Below are 19,313 nucleotides of genomic sequence, written 5' to 3'. Positions count from 1 at the left end.
GTACATCACTGTGAGAAGGCTGTGTCTTCAATAAATTCTTCTCTGTGGACAAATAACTTTCAGTAAGACAGTTCAGTTTCTGAAAGTGCAAATAAGAATCTTAACTTGTTTAAACGCCCCAGTACTTTGTATTTCAGGGTTTTTACCTTGTCCTTTTAATAGAACCAGAGAAACTCAGCATGAAGGGATTATATAAGCCATGCTGTTTAAGCTGGCTACTAGTTAAGCCACAGATATCTTTCATTTCCTTTTGCAATACTGCTGCCCATTTCTCCTTGTCTTTGAGCGCTCGGGTTTCCATGGTTACTTTGAGTGCTTTCCAACAAGCTGCCAGGTTCTTTTGGAAGTCTTCTCTTTGGGGGGATCCTAAAGGTTAATTTTAGAAATAGTTTAACACCCAATCCTTCATTTTAAGCAGACAAGGTAGCAACTTTTCTGCTTTCATCTGATGAGTAGGACATAATTCTCTAAGCACATTCTAGTATTCTGCAGACAAGAGTCATAAAACTGATTAGTTGTTGTAGTGGCAAGGACACTGGTTTGAGAGCAAGGAAAACTGAGTTCTAGTTTAGGCTTTGACAGAAATAACTGTGGTCTTAGTTTTTTTCTGAAACAATATGGGATTGACTATATGAATTTTAAGAATTGTACAAATTCTATAAATCTGTGCCTTTGGGTTCTCTAACTACCTAGCTGATGGAGTCAGGACCACCCTCCGTCTTTATCCACTGCTATCCACTTATCACACAGACAACCTGACAAAAATAAAGCACTTTCTTCCATTTCTGGTTCCTGTGAATGGCAGACAGATGGTGGCAGATGTAGAGGCCAATTTCAGTAACTGTTGTTTAACTGAACCTTTTAATTCATCTGCATTTGTGTGAATAAAATAGAAAATTACACACAGCATATGCACACACACAAGTCCATGGAAAAATCAAATGACTAATTTGGGCCCTCATCCTACTCTTTGTCCATTTGCATGTAAATGCTCTGGCATAACTAAGTGTCATTATTAACGGCATTTATATTCATTTATCAGCTTTGTTAACACTGTTCATTTTGTGGCTTAAATGCAATTATTTTACCGCTCACGTTTAATTTTTTTTTTAGCCAAACATTATCCCACCAACAAGGGTTCCCTTAATTGAGAGGATCTTAGTCAGAATACTGTGTGTTGCTTTAATTTATTCCTGGGTGCAGGTCCAGCAGCCAAGCTGGAGCCAGCCTGATATGGGAAGTGTCCTGGCCTTTGGAATGTTCTTTGAGAGAGTTACTTCAGCTACAGTGGTCCCGTTGAGGGCTCTGGACCTCGAACAGCTGAAGCCTTGGGGCAGGGCTTTTTCATGTCTATTGGGTACAGATCTGGAATAAGTTTCCTAAAGGAGGCACATGTGGGCATTCAGCCTCAAATGCAAAACATGTACTATTTGTCTTAATTACCCTAGTTTATTTCTTATATCAAATATTATTAATAGCTTCAACCAAACTGCTCCATTCTGGAAGTGAGAACATTAGAATTTCACTGTTTCCTTATTGTCACAAAACAAAACAGTGAACTGCAAAAAGAAAAAAACAAAAATCACCTGTATCCTCAGTGCCTCCAATAGATGACCACTGTTCCATCTTGGCCTTCCGATTCTTTTCTTTCTACAAAGTAGATGGCTAAATGACAAGGTGTTAGACTTATTTTTTAATTTAATATTTTTGTACTGAGAAGGGCTTTTAAAACCAAGAAGGCTTCAAGGCTTAGAGTCTTAGCATTGGGCACAACATTACAACTTAGTGTGTAATTGAATCCAGAAGCTACCCAGAAGAGATTGATTGAAAATAATGGCAAAGCAAACAAACAATTAAAAACCTTCACCCAGAACAATAAGACCCAACAATTCTACTCCTTAGGTATATACCCCAAAGAAAAGGCAGTGATTCATATGAATACTTTGTCCACCAATGTTTATGGCAGCATATTTACAATTGCCAAAAAGTGGAAACAACCCAAGTATCTGTAAGTGGATGAATAGATAAACTGTGGCATATCCATACGGTTGAATACTTACACAGTTTTAAAAAAAAATGAGGTCCTGATACATGCTGCAACATGGATGCAACTCAAAAACATGCTAAGTGAAATAAGCCAGACACAGGGAAGGAAAAATATTGTTTAATTCCACTAGTAGGAAATATCTAGAATAAGCAAATTCACAGAAACAGAAAGTAGGTTGGCGGTTACTAGGGCCTGGGGAGAAGGTGAATGGGGAGTTATTGCTTATTGGGCACAGGGTTTCTGTTTTGAGTGACAATGAAGTTTTATTAATGGAAGGTGGCATGGTAGCACAACCTTGAAAACGTAATTAACGGCACGGAATTGTACATTTAAAAATGGTTAAAATGGGAAATGTATTATGCATGTACTGCCACTACTTTTTTTCTTGAAAGCCTTCACCGTTTGCCTTTCTGTTGCCCTCCCAGATGTGCCGTGTGCGAGGCACCTGCCATGGTGATGGCTGTGCACAGCCAGACCATCCAGATCCCGCAGTGCCCCAGTGGCTGGTCTTCACTATGGATTGGCTATTCCTTTGTTATGGTAAGTATTTGGGGAAACTGCAGATTTCCTGGGAAGACCCACCACCCAGGCCCCGTCATCTTCCCTATCAGAATGCTATGAAGCTCTTGAGTCCTCGGATGGTGTGATCTTTCCCCCTTACATCCCCCGTACAAAATGTTCCCAGGAGCCTGGCCAGCCCTGCTTGGGTCAGCAGCAGTTTCCAGTGCCTGGTCACCTGGACACCTCTGATTTACGTGTGGATGTCACTGATTTTAAAGCCTTAGTTCCTGATTACAGATAGGTCCAAATTGAGCCCATCAGACAAAAACAAATACAGGAAACAATCACAATAGTAGTTATTCTTTCTTTCTCTTGTTTAAATTTTCACTTCATAAAGAAAAAAAGGAATATTATTCTTTACCTTAGAATAGTATACATTATACCACCTAATGTAGTAGAAAATACGATTTTGTTTATAAAACCTGATTTCACATCATTTGGCTCCAATGTTATTTGCACATTTCGACTGCTGTCTCAGGTCCCAGGTTAGAATAGATTTTGTGTTTCAAAAAAAGACGTACGTAAAAAGGACAGCATTTCTTTAAATTCTAATAACCTGGCCTAGCCCTCTACTATTTTGGCAGGAGCTAGCTGACGTGTGGGTGCTCTGTAGAGTACCGCAAAGCTCCAAGCCTATGAACAGGGAAGTGCTTGGAGAGGTGTTTAGGTACAAAGAGTGTTACCTGGTAACCACATGGGGCAAGGGAGGGCCCACTTTCCAGAACAGGGTACCCTGGCTCCTTCCTGAGGAAAGATCCCCACCCGGTCTTCGGGTAGGGAGTTCTCTGACTCACGGCTCTCATTTGTTCCCCAGCACACCAGCGCTGGTGCCGAAGGTTCTGGCCAAGCCCTCGCATCTCCTGGTTCCTGTCTGGAAGAGTTTAGAAGTGCTCCATTCATTGAATGCCATGGCCGCGGAACTTGTAATTACTATGCAAACGCTTACAGCTTTTGGCTTGCCACTATAGAGAGAAGCGAAATGTTCAAGTAAGTTGGAATGACCCTCTCTTGTAGGGCCCCGAGTCCATCTGGTGCTGTTATTTTCAACCTTCCATGATTCATAATACCTCCTAGCACAAACCTCCAAGATAGGCAAAAAATTATAACTATGAATGTTTCTTCTGCTTGTAGTAATGAGTACTTGTTTCTGTTTGACATTGGGCAAATAACTGAGACTTTTTTTATACGTGGTAGGGGTCATATTTAATTCTCTTCCGTGTGACTGTCCCATTATCGCAGCACAATTTGTTGATTTCTTTTTCTTTTTTTTTTGGAGTGGGGGGTGTTTGGTCTAGAAATCAAACCCAGGTCTCCTGCCTGGCAGGTGACAATTCTACCACTGAACTACCTGTGTACCACAACTGAGATGAATTTTGAGGCAGATCTTAGGTGATAGGCTTAATTCTAACATTCTTTGAAGACTTTTGGAGGAAAACATCATCTTTCATTTGTCCAGGAGAATCCACTAAAATTCAATGTGAAGCAATTCTGAATCTTCAAACACTATATTTTAAAAATATTATATGATATTATATATATTAGAGCACATTGTATTTTATCAAAATCAAGGAGAGGAGAGGGAACAGCATTCATTTTCATAGCATCTGTTAGGCTGAATTTAATGTACATGTTGTGTGAGTCTTGAAATAAGAGATTTTTTTTTTAGAGCTGTGCAAATAAAAATTAATTGAGCACAAATGCAGCTGAAATTGATAGGGAAAACCTTTCCTTTTCTTCCATTACCAAAACTTCACCTTTAAAGCAACTGTCCCAAGTGACTGATAACCTTGTTGAAGTTAATTTGGAGCCTGGCCCAGTCCCTAATGGACAGTAGCACATAATGAATCCTCTATCCTTTATTTAGTACCAGCTGCAGCCGCCACTAGAGCAGACGCAGGAGGCTGATGGAGCTCGAACAATTACTTACTGTTCATTCCAGAAATAAGTGTTTCTCACCCCTGGAGATAAGCCTCTCTGTCTTTACTTTTTTGGAAAGAATTATGTAGAATTCTGCTATGATCCTATTTCTTTCTAGCTTAGATCATAAAAGGGAGAGTTATATTTTCACTACTTACAATTCTTTAAGCATCAAAAAATGTACCATGCTGCATATTGATAACTTATGCGAGCCTTTTTAGGCTACTGGAAAACAGACATCAACTCTACTGATAGGATTTAACCATTTGCTAGTAAAATGAGCATGCTTTGTTGATATCTCAGCTGCCAGGGTGTCCTCTTATTAGGGTTAATAAGTAATGATGGGAGTTATTTTTTGAACAAGGGGCCTGGTACAATGAACTAAAATGCCTTATTAAATGAAATTAGGTAAGATTCCACTAATTTCAGTAAGATTCCGTACCTTAATTCTAGAATACTAGAATTTGCACCAAAAAATCGGTAAAATAAGCAACCTCAGTTGTAAGGCCAGGCAATCTTATTATATGGGTGTGTTAATTTTACTAGACTTTGTATCCTACCTATTTAGTCAGGCTTCACCTAACAGTCAAGATAAGGTAGAATTTCTAGGATCAGGGAAGCATCAGGGCACTAAATGCTCTCCCTTCTCCTTGGCCTTAAATCAGACCACTTGCACATAAATCCTCAAAAGCCATAAAAATATTTTGAGATCTATTTAATTATTCCAGATTTACTCATTACATCATTGAAAAACTATTGAATGAATGCTTACTTCTTGTGGAAGTTTCCTTCTTTCCCTGGAAGAATTTATAATCTAGTTGAGGAGAGAAAGCAAAAAAGTTAAATTATAGGGTATAAGCAGGAGTGGCAGAGGGAGAAATGGTCCAGACTTTGGAGCCAAACAGACACGGGGTGACACCAGTTCTGCCCTAACTAGCTATGTGGATGTGGACAAGTCATTTAACCCCATGGATTAACCCATGGTACCCATGGGTACCATGGATTGGGGATGCAACGATAATTTGCAACCCTCCAGGTATTAGAGAGGCTACATGTGTAGACACCCAGCAGTGAGCCTAGCTCATCAGATTGGGTCTATCTGGAAGCGTCAGAAGGGTGAGAGACCTGCCTGCACTGCTTATGCCCTACGACTTATGTCCTTGTTTGGTTTTAGGAAGCCTACTCCATCAACCTTGAAGGCCGGGGAACTGCGCACCCATGTTAGTCGCTGCCAAGTGTGTATGAGAAGAACATAATGAAGCCCGACTCTCAGCTAAAGTCACAATATGGTGCTATTCCTTTTTTTTTTTTTTTAACAGCAATGAACCCTAGAAATATATCCTTTGTACCTCACTGTCCAATATGAAAACAGTAAAGTGCCTTATAGGAATTTGCATAACTAACACACCCTGCTTTATTGGCCCTTTACTTGCTGAAGGAAAAAAAAGACAATGATAAGCTTTAAATATTGACGTACCAAATGGCACTTTTGATGAAATAAAATATAAATATTTTCTATCATACAATGCACTGATGTGTAAAGTGAGAGCTCCATCAGAAAACCAAAGGGTGCTAGGAGGTATGCAGTGCCTTAGATACTGTTTGACCCCCCCATTTTTCATTCTTGTATTATATATAGATTAATTTTTCTCCCCAGATATAAATGTTTGTTTCTATCACTGTCTAACTGTTCCAAAATTCAGGTCCCTTGGTCTGTATATTGTTCCTGTACAAATAATAGTAATGTAAAGACAGTTGTTGAAACTTCAGATGGAATTACAGACTCAGTAGCCATATCTTCCAGCCCCCAAATATAAATTTATGTCTTTCTGCTCTGTGTGGTACTATGCAGCTGCTTTTGCAGAAATCACAACTTTCCTGTGGAATAAAGATGGTCCAAAAGTAGTCAGAAATTAAATATATATATATTTTAGTAATTTATATAGAAGTCAGCAATTAGGCAAATCAAGTTTTAGTTTTAACTCCCACTGTTAAAATAAAGCTTACATAGTTTTCTTCCTTTAAAAGATTGTGTTGTCCTTTAACATAGGTTGTTGAACACTAGGGTATTTTCATTGTTCACTTCCAAACCAAAAATTGTGTCCTGCTAAAACCAAACCCAGGTTCATGAGTATGGTGTCTATTACAGTGAAACATGTACTTTGAGCTTATTGTTTTTATTCTGTATTAAATATTTTCAGGGTTTTAAACACTAATCACAAACTGAATGACTTGACTTCAAAAACGACCACCTTAAAAGGCCTTCATGTATTACCATGCTGCATTCTGTAGTCTGGTGAGAAAACCAGCTCCGTTGAATTAAAATATCTGTAGTTTTCCACATAAGCACATTCAGGCTATTGGTTTCTCATGAGCTGTGTTCACAGACTTCAGCAAGGAAAGGAATGAATTGCAGGAGGGCAGAATTGGACCACTGTGCCTGAAATGATATGTCACTAAAAGCATCCAAAACCTTTTAAAGACTACTAAGGCCTTTTTATGTAATTTCTTTAAATGTGTATTTCTTAAGAATTCAAATTTTTAATAAAACTATTTGTATAAAAATTAAGCTTTTATTAATTTGTTACAAGTATTATCCCTGAAGCAGTAAAAACTACTGCACAAGCCTCTAATAAATTTGCAAGCTTTGCATAATACCTTACATTATTTTTATTTTGGAGTTTTTCTAAACAAGAGTCATAGACTGGGAGTAACTACAGGAATTACTACAAGGAAGAAGAAAAATTGGTCTCCTTCCTTCCCTCTTTACCTCTTTCCTTGCTTCCTTTCATTTATCCATCTTTACAGCTATCCATCCATCCATCCATCCAACCATCCATCCAACCATCCATCCATCCATCCATCCATCCATCCATCCATCCATCCAACCATCCATCCATCCATCCATCCATCCATCCATCCATCCATCCATCCAACCATCCATCCATCCATCCATCCATCCAACCATCCATCCATCCATCCATCCATCCATCCATCCATCCATCCATCCATCTATCCATTCATTATATGTATATACTTCTGCTGGGCATGATGTATGAGATGAATAAGACACAGGTCCAACCCTTAAAAACTGGTCCGTTGGTTAGAACTGAGATTATAGTTATGCTATAGGTAAGAGTGGAGAGTATGGTTGAATTCGAGTCTTATTTGTTATGTCGGGGAAGAGAGATGGTGGATTTGCTTTTCCCTAGTGATTTAGGCTTCAGTTGATCAAAATATAGTTTGCGGAGGCTGAGTATGAAACTGAGTACTCAAGGAAAATTTCTATATTGTTGTAATGTTCCTCTTCAAGTTCTTGGTGTTCTTACCTGACAGAGCTGTAGTGAGGAAGAAAGACGATCATATCTGAACACGACCAGCACCGTGCACAGGAGATACCAGTCACAGCAGTTTCAGCCGCCTCCTTCCCACCTTCAATAATAATCAAAAAGGTTCTTTCGCTCTCTTTAATATATAGGATGAGAAAAGAACACTAAATCCTTAGGCTTACTTTCTGTTGAGGTCACTGAGAAACATTAAACACATCCACATAAGGGCTATGTTAGAGCATTTTGTTTCTATGTGTAAAATGAATTTATCATAAATTAATATTCGTTATATACAATTTGATATAGAGAGAGAGGAAAGTACACAGAAGGTAATATGACACCTTGAATCACAACATTCAGATCCTGTGCATTTTATATCTGTTAATTCTGAAAGCAGCTTTTGTATTTTATAGTTTTTAATTAACATGCAGTAAAATTGACTTTTTTTTGATGGACAGTTCCATGAATTGAAATATATGTATAGGTTCATGTAACCATCACCAAAATCAGGATACTGACCAATTTTACATCACCCCCTAAACTCTCCCTTTGCTATTCTTTTATAGAATACCTCACCCCATCCTAAACTCTGGCAACCACTGGCCTTTTCTCCATCATTTATAGTTTTATCTTTTCAAAAAGTCATAAGAACGGGAATTATACAATATATAACTCTTTGGTGACTGTCTTCCTTCACAGAACATAACATTTATCCAAGTTTTTGTAAGTATCAGTAGTTGATTCCTTTTTATTGCAGAGTAGGGTTACATTTTATATGTGTACCAAACAGTTTGTTTATCTATCTCTCCTATTGAAGGACTTGTGTGTTTTTCCCAAGTTTTTGGTTACTGTGAATAGAGAAAAGCATTCATATTCAGGTTTTTGTGTGGACGCAGTTCTCATTTCCTTAAATACTCAGGAGTAGGATTGCTGAGTCATATGGTAAGTGTATGTTTAATTTTCTAAAAATTGTCAACTATTTTCCAGAATGGCTGTACCAACAATGTATGAGAACTCCAATTATTCTACATCCTCACCAACATTTGCTATTGTCAATGTTTTTTATTTTAGTCATTCTAATAGGTGCATAATGGTATCTAATCATGATTTTAATTTGCATTTCCCTCATCATTAATGATATTGAACATCTTTTCATAAGCTTATTTGTCATCTATATCCTTTTGGTGAAGTATCTTTTCATTTCTCTGTTCATTTTAAAATTGGGTTGTTTGTTTTCTTACTATAGAATTTTGAAAATTTTTTGCATATTCTGGTTATAAATCCTTTATCAGATATGTGATTTGCAAATATCAAATATTTTTTCCCAGTCAGTGGCTGGTTTTTTTTTTTTATCCTTTTAACAGTGTCTTTCATAGAAACAACACAAGTTTTGAAAGTTGATGATGTCCAGTTTATTAAATTTTGTCTCTCTATGGTATGAGCTTTTGGTATCATATTTAAGAACTCTTTGATTAACTTACTAAGATTTTCTTCTGTGTTCTCTTCTAAACGTTTAGTGGTTTTACACACTATATTTACATCTGTGATCCATTTGTATTTACTTTTTAATGAAGTTTAGGTTAATGTTTATTATTTTATATATGTGTATCCAGTTGGTTCAAATCTGTTATTCAAACAGGTTTTCATTTCTCTGTTCAATTGCTTTTTTTTTTTGCATGGGCAGGCACCGGAAATCGAACCCAGGTCTCTGGCATAGCAGGCGAGAACTCTGCCTGATGAGCCACTGTGGCCCACCTCAATTGCTTTTGTATCCTTGTCAAAATCAATTGGCCATAATTTTTGTGAGTCTATTTTTGTACTGTCTGTTATGATCCATTGATCTATGTGATTACCCTTTTCAGCAATACCAGTGCTCTCTGGATTAATGTAGCTTTACAATAAGTCTTAAAATCTGTTGGTGTGAGTCCTCGTTTGTTCTTTACCAAAATGGCTTTAGTTATTCTAGTTCCTTTGTTTTCCATATGAATTTTAGGGTCAGCTGTTCTGAATCTAAATTTTAAAAGTCCTGCCAGGATTTCAATTGGAATTGCTCTAAATCCATAGGTCAATTTGGGGAGAATTGACATCTTTACCATATTGAATCTTCCATCCCGTGAACATGGTGTGTCTTTCCATTTATTTAGGTCTTCTTGGATTTCTCTCATCATTATTTTATAGTTTTCAGCATACATATTTTGTTCATGTTTTGCTAGTTTATTCTAGAGTTATTTCTTTTTTTGAGCCGTTATAAATGGTATTATTTTTTAACTTTGATTTCTAATTGTGCATAGCTCATCTATAGAAATACAGTTGATTTTTGTGTTTTGGCTTTGGATTTTGTGACCTTGCTAAACTCACTTCATAATTCTAGGACTTTTTCTTAAAGTTTTCTTAAAATTTTTTTATATAGACAATCATGTTATCTGTGAATAGGGACAATTCTATTTATTCCTTTCCATAATTTATGCCCCCTTTATTTTTTTCCTTTTTGCACTAGCAAAATGAGTTCTTGTACAATGTTGAATAAGAATAGTGAGCAGGGACATTCTTCCTTGTTCTCGATCTTAGGGAGAAAGCACGCAGTCTTGCAGGGACATTCTTCCTTGTTCTCGATCTTAGGGAGAAAGCACGCAGTCTTTCACCATTAAGTATGATGTTAGCTGTAGGTTTTTATAGATGCCTTATCCTTGAGAGTTTTTTTTATAATGAATGGATGTTGAATTTTGTCAAACACTTTTTTAGTCAACTGATACAATTATATGAATTTCTTTTCTTTAGGCTGTTAATATGGTGGATAACACTGATTGATTATCAAATATTAGACCAGTCTTACATTCCCAGGGTAAATCCTACTTGGTCATGGTGTATTTTTCTTTTTATATATTGTTTGAATTTGCTAGTGTTTTATTGAGAATTTTCATGCATGTGTTAATGAGGACTGTTGGTCTTCAGTTTCCATTTCTTGTATTGTCTTCTGTTATCAGATAATGCCAGTCTCCAAAAGTGATCTGATAAATGTTTCCTCATCTTCTACTTTTACAGAATAGATTATGTAGAATTGGTGTTATTTCTTCTTTAAATGTTTGGAAGAATTTGACAGTGGAAAACATCAAGGCCTGGAAATTTCTTTTTTAGAAGATTTTTAATTATAAATTCAGTTTTTTAATGCTTATAAGACAATTCAGGTTATTCATTTCATCTTGGATAAGTTTGGTAGTCTCTTCCTTTTAAAGAATTAATTCATTCTAAGTTATCAAGTTTGTATGTGTAAAGTTGTTCATTGTATTCACTTATTATCCCTTTGATATCTGAGAAGACCAGAATGATACCCTTTATTTCATTCCTGATCACTGTAATTTGTATCTTCTCCTTTTCCCTTTGTTAAACTTGCTAGAAGTTTATCATTATTTATGTTTTCAAAGAACCAGCTTTTTGTTTCATTGATTTCCTCTGTTGTTTTTGGCTTCAATTTAATTGGTTTTTACTTATATCATTATTATTTCCTTTCATCTTCTTATTTAGGGGTTATTTGGTATTCTTTTCTAGTTTCTTAACTTGGAAGCTTAGATGATTGCTTTGAGGTTTTTATTCTTTTCTAATATAAGTACTTAATGCTATAACTTTCCCTCTAAGCATTGCTTAAATTTTTTTTTATTAATTAAAGAAAAAAGAAATTAACACAACATTTAGAAATCATTCCATTCTACATATGCAATCAGTAATTCTTAATATCATCACATAGATGTATGATCATCATTTCTTAGTACATTTGCATTGATTTAGGAAAAAACTAGCAAAACAACAGAAAAAGATATAGAATGTTAATATAGAGAAAAAATAAAAATAATAGTAATAATAAAAAAAAATATATATATATAAAGGAAAAAGAAAAAAGAAAAAAACAAAAGACACAAACAAACAAACAAACAAAACAAAAAAAAAACTATAGCTCAGATGCAGCTTCATTCAGTGTTTTAACATAATTACATTACAATTAGGTATCATTGTGCTGTCCATTTTTGAGTTTTTGTATCTAGTCCTGTTGCACAGTCTGTATCCCTTCAGCTCCAACTACCCACCATCTTACCCTGTTTCTAACTCCTGCTGGTCTCTGTTACCAATGATATATTCCAAGTTTATTCTCGAATGTCGGTTCACATCAGTGGGACCATACAGTATTTGTCCTTTAGTTTTTTGGCTAGACTCACTCAGCATAATGTTCTCTAGGTCCATCCATGTTATTACATGCTTCATAAGTTTATTCTGTCTTAAAGCTGCATAATATTCCATCGTATGTATATACCACAGTTTGTTTAGCCACTCGTCTGTTGATGGACATTTTGGCTGTTTCCATCTCTTTGCAGTTGTAAATAATGCTGCTATAAATATTGGTGTGCAAATGTCCCTTTGTGTCTTCATTGCTTAAATTTTGATATGTTTTGTTTTCACTTTCTTTCAATTCAGTCTTACATTTTCTAATTTTCGTTGAAACAGCCTTTGATCCATGGCTTATTTAGAAGTATGTTGTTTAATTTCTAAGTGTTTGGAAACTTTCTTGTTATATTTCTGTCACTGATTTCTGGTTTCATTTCATTATGATCATATAACATACTTTGTATGATTTTCAATCATCTTGCAGCTGCTGCAGTTTATGACCTAGGGTATGAGATTTCTTGGATTGTTTCATGTACAATTGAAAAGAATGTGTATTATACTGGGGTTGGGTAGATTATTCTTTGAATGTCAATTAGATTCACTTGGTTGATGGTGTTGTTCAGTCCTTTTATATATTTATTAATTTTTCTGTCCATTAGCTACTTCAACTACTGAGAGAGGAGTATTGAAGTTTCAAACTATAACCCATGAATTTGTTTATTTCTTTTCTCAGTTCAGACAGTTTTTGCTTTATCTGCTTTTTTAGTTTTTAACTTTTTTCATTGTATTATATAACATATATACAAAGCAAAGAAAAAAAAAAGCAAATTTTTAAACTTTTTTTCATTGTGTTATATAACATATATACAAAGCAAAGAAAGAAAAAAGCAATAGTTTTCAAAGCACTCTTCAACAAGTAGTTACAGGACATATCCCAGAGTTTGTCATGGGTTACCATACGATCCTCTCATATTTTTCCTTCTAGCTGTTCCAGAATACAGGAGGCTAGAAAAAATAAATATTTTTTTTTTATTATCACGATTGACTTTTTTTCTTTTTTGTGAAAAATAACATATATATAAAAAAGCAGTAAATTTCAAAGCACAGCACTACAATTAGTTGTAGAGCAGATTTCAGAATTTGACCTGGGTTATAATTCCACACTTCTAGCTGCTCTAAAATACTGGAGACTAAAAGAGATATCAATTTAATGATTCAGCAGTCATAGTCATTTGTTAAAACCTGTCTTCTCTGTATAACTCCACCATTTCCTTTGTTCTTTCTATCCCTCTCTCTAGGGGTATTTGGGCCATGGCCAATATAACTTTTTCATGTTGGAAGGGGCTGTCAAAATATTTTATCTGCTTTTAAGTTCTGTTATGAGGTGTGCACACATTTAGTATTGTTATGCCTCCTGGGTGAATTGACTCTTTTATTATAATGCCATGTGCCTCATATATCTGGTTGATTTATTTTTGCTCTGAAATCTACTTTTCTGTTCCATCTTTCTTTTAATTAGTGTTTTCACAGTATATATTTTCCATTCTTTTACTTTTAGCCTATCCGTATCATTATATTTAAAGTTAGACCCTTCAGATAGGATGTAATTGGGTCCTTTAAAAAAAAAAAAAACATTCTGGCAGTCCCTGTCTTTAAATTGGTGTGTTAAGATGATGTTTACATTCCCTTAACTATGGACATATTTGGAGTTAGGTCTAGCTTTTTCTTTTATTATTTGTTTTCCATTTTCCACCTCTGTTTTTTTTTTTTCCCTCCTTTCCTGTCTTCTTTTGTGTTATTTAAACACTTTGGTATTCTATTTTAACTTACTTTTTTTTTTTTACTATATTGACTTTTTTTTTAATTCAAGAGGATAAAAAATCTATTGTATTTGCCTTGCTATTTTCCATTTCTAATTTTCTTCCTTTATTCCAGAAGTTTTAAGATTTCTATTTTTATCAATTCCTTGTATCAGTAGAACTTCCTGTAACAATTCTTTTAGAGAAGAACTGCTGGCAACAAATTTTATTAGTTTTATTTTGTCTGAGAATATCTTTATTTCCCCTTGTTTCTGGTAAGGTATCCCCCATCCCCTCCTGACCAAACATAGAATTCTAACAGGTTTTTTTTTTTTCCAGCAATTTGAAAATGTTAGTCTGTTTTCTTCTGGCTCTAATAGTTTCTGACAATAAATCTGCAGTTATTCGAGTCATTTGTTCCTCTATATATGTCATTGTTCTCTGACTGCTTTCAAAATTTTTCATTGTCTTTAGTTTTCAGATGATTGACTATGAAACATCTGGGTGTGCTTTGGGTTCTCTGAGCCTCTTGAATCTGTGGAGTTATATCTTTTTCCTATGGAAATGTTGATATTTTTGTTTCTTGGCAGGCCATTGATCTGGCTGGTTCCAGGCTACAGTTCCAACCCATCTTCTTTGGTCTTTGTTTCTAATGTCAGATCCATTTTCAAAGCTTTTGCAGTGCTATCTGGATTAGTACTACATGTTCACCATCCAGTGGCCTATCTGGAACATGTGCAGTGTGGTTAATCTCAAAGTCTTTGAAATGTTGTTTAGAATCAGTTCCATGTGTTCACAGCTCAGAGATGAGCTCAGGAAATCTTAAACAACTTCACAGTGTGTTCCTGTGCTCAATCTTCTTCATCATCTTTCCATTAGTTTCCTGTTCCCTGGGACTCCCATTTTTTATCCTTCTCCCAGAAAACCATGTCTCTGATATATCTAATTCTGGTCTTCTTCCACAATCTGCCACTATTTGCTGTTGAGAGTCCTCTGATAGCAACCCTATGCATTCAGTGGGAGAGACAGGGTAAAATATTCTAACTCAATCTTACCCAGATCTGGAATCAACTGCAATTGCAGCTTTGAAGCATAAAGAACATTAGTTAGTTTTGATGGTTCTAGGTATGATAGTGAGGAATAGAAGAGAAACAAATTGTTCAACTTTGCTGGTTTTTAAAAGCTCTTTCAAATTTTCATTTCTAATGCTTAATGAATTGTAGTTCATTAAGCTAATATATAAGAACTTTTCTATTTTAATAGATATATGCTGGTTCTTTCCATGTACTTTTTCATTACAGCTTACTGTACTTTAAATAATATGCAGAGGCTTGGGCTTATTTTGGGTGTCACATAAGAACTCTCAAAATCACAGCACTGAGATGCTTAATCCATTCATCCTTATAGTCTATTTCTGATCACAAGGACCATTCAGTTGTAGTCATGGAACTAGAGAGGTTTGAGTTGAATTTAGATGCTACTTACAAACTTGTGACCTTGGGCATGTTACATAACCTCTCTGTGTACTCCATAACTTAGGATTTTTAAAAATTCTTCCAAACCAGAATCATATTCTGGGATTTATTATAGGAAATATTTATGGGAAAATGAAAAATGATACTTTTGCTTTCACCCATCTTTTCACTCATTCTTTCCTTCCATCTATTCCTTCCATCTATCCATCCATTTCCTCATCATTAATATATTTTTCTTACCATTTCCCAGGTACTAGGTTATGTACAAGATAAACAGGTGAATAATATATATATATCCCTTCAAGACCATTCCATAAAAAAATCATTGTGGAAGAAACCTGTAACTTGTTAGGCATGTAAAATTAGGTTAGAATGGAAAATAGTTATGCAATAGATAGAGGTGGGGTGATGGTTTATTACAAATGGGATTCATAACAGGTACCTTGTTATGAATGCTGCCTTGAAGATTAAATGAGCAAGGAGATCAACAGGAGATGTGCATAAATAAGTGCACACAGTAGTTCTTCATTCATCCAGGCACTGTGTGACACCAGGTATACCATGTTAAATCACATAGCTCCTGCCTTGGAAGAGTTTATACCAATAAACTATTTTCATTTTAAGAATGCTTTTATGTTTAGCCTCATTTCTGTTTTAGTGATAAACATTCCCTAAACTTAATTCCTACAATGCAAATCCTTTTCTTTTATTGGACTTGAGGTGATCTCTCTGCAATATTAGGAGGCACCCCCTAGGGTCACTTTTACGTATTTTTTATTTTGTTATAATCATTCTTTTTGAATTCATATCCCCTTCAACCTTTGTTTTTCCAGATTTAAGAGATGTCTTCAAGTACTTTTATAAGTAGTTCCATATCTATATCCTTTTGATCATTTTAGTTATACTTGTTTAACTATACTGTGTATCCTTGTAGGTTTGAGAAAAGAAAAATGGTAGTCAATCAAACTAACATTTACTAGGCACCCCTTATTTCACAATGCACTGTCCTGACCTCTTGGGAGGAGACAAAGAAGTGAAAACCATCTCTCCTTATGGGAGACATGATCATTTAGATAAGTAAAATATATGCATAGAAAATATTTAATAATTTATGGCACTGATGAATAATGAGTTTGGAGGGAAATTTGAGACCTCAACCTCCCCTTTCTCCCACTTCCAGACCACACCTAAATCACACTAGAAAGGTGAGACTGTGTTTTAAAGACATCAAGAGAATACTATTTCACAAGCTTATTTGATAAATTTCAGAAAATTAGTTTTCATGTCTATCCTCAATTGTTCATGATGCAGCTTAAATGATCTCTCTCCTTCTGTCAATGGTGAAAGCCCCTAACCAGCTCTGAAATGATGTAGGAAATAGCTCATTGCTCTATTCACATCCTTGGCATTAATTACTAGGTCACCTGTCACTGATCCACCTCTTCAGAACAATTTCTGAAATGATTCTGATTTGATAACCTTTTCCTTTGGGGTATATCACCTGAGCCTCTCTCTCCAGGTTCTCCTTCACCTCTGCATGAATGAATCTGGTGTTGGACACATACCCCTGGTTGGAGCCTGTCATGGGTGAGATGGACAGGAAAGACCACCTCTCCTTTCTCCCACTGCAGAGTGATGTGGAATCTCAGTTACACCCAATGCCATTGTGGTTGTTTGAATCTGTTATGTACCCCAGAAAAGAACATGTTCTTTTAATCCATTCTTGTGGTGGTCGACCTACTGTGGGTGGAACTTTGGTTAAGCTATTTCAATTGAGGTATTAGTCAGCTAATTCAAGGTGGGTCTTAATCGTTTACTGGAGTCCTTCGTGAAAAGAAGAGAAGACAGTAAAAGCCCAGAGAACTTAGAGAGAAATTGTCTATAAAAACAAGCAAAGACCCATAGGAACAGAGGGACAGAGCCATTGGTACCAGAACTCAGGAGAGAAGAATCAGCAGACATCTCCATGCGGTCTTCATGTGTCAGAGGAACCCCGGATGCCAACAGCCTTTCCTCCTAGAAGGTATCATTCTTTTGATGCCTCGTTTAAGACATTTTCATAGACTTAGAACTGTATATTCGTAATCTAATAATCCCCATTGAAAAGGCCAACCCATTTCTGGTATATTGCATTCAGGCAGCAACAACAAACCAAAACAGCCTTGTTCCCCTACTAATTCCTACGACAGCCTTCCCCTGACCCATCCCAGGCTGTGCCCCTCTGTGTCAACATAGCCAGCATTCAAGGTCATTCCCCTATTCTCAGTACAATCATAGCCTCAAAATTTGCTTTGAAAGTTACATATGTAGGCCAGGAATAGGGAAACTTTGAACTTCTTTGTGAAGTTTTGTAGATGTTTCCTTTATAATCTCAGTAAAAGCCGGAGCAAGCCTTGTCTCCAGGTAACAAGGCATTCCATCCGGAATGGCTGAGGTGCAATCTGACAGGCAGCATGTGTGGGGGGACAGTGTCACCCTGACACGCACATGCTCGCCACTGTTGGTGTGGCATGGAGAGTATTTCGGTTGCTCCTTGGCTTCATCCCACGCTCAGCTCGCCCCAGCTGCTCTGCCTACCTGCGGGAGGTGGTTCACTGCACTCTTCCTTCTCCTCCCCTCACTGCCTCTCAGGATTTGAGGAAGAGGTTGATTCTAGCAGCTCTGAATCATTTTCCCACAGCTTCTGCGTGGGGAGTGTTTTCTCTGATTAATGCCCTATTTGTACTTCCTGAGCTCGTGCGTGGACTGCGGATTACTATTCAGTGAGCCTCCGTTTTACTCACCCGAAATAGCAGCGCACATTTCCAAGGCTTTCTATCTGAATTGCACACAGCATCTGGTCTCCACTCTCCCACGGCATGAGCAACCAGGAACTGGGTTTAGTCAGAGTGAAATTGAATCATTCAACCAAGATCAGGAAATGTTTTTTTTTAAGTTTTCCCATTTTAAGTAGAGCTGCAGGTGATTTCTTAAATCAATCTGCATATTTTATCAGTTTCACTGTGGACTTAGTCTTTGTAGGTTTTGAGCAGAAACCTTACCTCCACTGCCCCAGCCCAACGCCAACCCTTGAACTGCAGCTTGGGGAAAATTTCACAGAAAATAAACCTCATCCCTCTGCCTTGAATGATATTTATTTTCATGATGCAAATTAGAAAATTTTGGAGACTGTTTTTGAAGCAATATTTGCTAGACATTTCAACCAAACAGTATGTGTTTACAAATCTGTAGATCTCTTTTCAAATCTATGAGAAATTTCCAGGACAAACTGCAGATGGCACCCCTATCCTCCTGTTATAATGTCCAATCTCAGCTGAAAGATTTGGTAAAATTTGCAGCAATATGGTTCCTCTTTATTTGGTGCTTAGCGACCCTGAAACAAATTATGAGGTACTAATTCTGATCGCTGTCCAAGCCGGTGTATTTTTGTTTGTTTGTTTGCTTGTTTTAATGCACCTGATTAGAGGAGAAAACGCATAGTTATTCCAAATATACAAAATGAACTCTTGTACTACAGTTTGTGAATGTGATATTACATAATGGTAAACATAGAGTGAAAACATTTTTTTTAATTACAAAAAGAGGTCACTTAAACATTATGTGTCTTACTATTGCTGGATGGTTTCCTGGGAACGAAGCCTTTCTTGGTACTTAAAGGAAATCCTCTTAAATACCCTCTGGTCTTTCATCCTATCCTCTCCAATAGCTACTTCCATGTTTCTATCAAGCTGTAGAAAGGACCAGGTAAGCCCTGTTGCAGGGAGGCTAAGTGTTCTTGTAATCCTCAACCAAAATTTGGAGAGGCAGAAACTTTGCCTCAAAATAAGGTGACTGATGTCTCCTCACAGGATACTTAGCTTTGGCTAAGAGAGAATGTAATAGACTGTTGAGTAAACATGACTTTTCCCATTGCCCAAATAAGTAACTAGAAATCCCAAACTGAAGGAAAGGAGGTATCAAGTACCACATATTCTGAGGATTGGGCAGAGTCCCTGTCCAGCTAAAACAGCTTGGCTCCACTCTGGGAGAA

The 19,313-nt window shown here is 36.4% G+C and overlaps 1 protein-coding gene across 1 annotated transcript in view; it reads left to right on the top strand.

Annotated features, from left to right (window-relative positions):
- COL4A1 (collagen type IV alpha 1 chain) overlaps positions 1–7,187 on the top strand; it is a 167,807-nt gene extending 160,620 nt beyond the window's left edge. The window contains exons 50-52 of the mRNA XM_077158667.1: positions 2,473–2,587; positions 3,423–3,595; positions 5,700–7,187. Of these exons, the coding sequence (XP_077014782.1) occupies positions 2,473–2,587; positions 3,423–3,595; positions 5,700–5,781 (370 nt within the window). The 3' untranslated portion in view covers positions 5,782–7,187. The remainder of the gene's footprint in view (positions 1–2,472; positions 2,588–3,422; positions 3,596–5,699) is intronic.
- Positions 7,188–19,313: the final 12,126 nt, after the last annotated feature.

This window comes from Tamandua tetradactyla, chromosome 4 (genome assembly GCF_023851605.1).
Source record: "Tamandua tetradactyla isolate mTamTet1 chromosome 4, mTamTet1.pri, whole genome shotgun sequence".
Classification (NCBI taxonomy): Eukaryota; Metazoa; Chordata; class Mammalia; order Pilosa; family Myrmecophagidae; genus Tamandua; species Tamandua tetradactyla.
The sequence above is the reverse complement of the archived record's forward strand: the minus strand, read 5'-3'. Positions and strand labels throughout refer to the sequence as shown.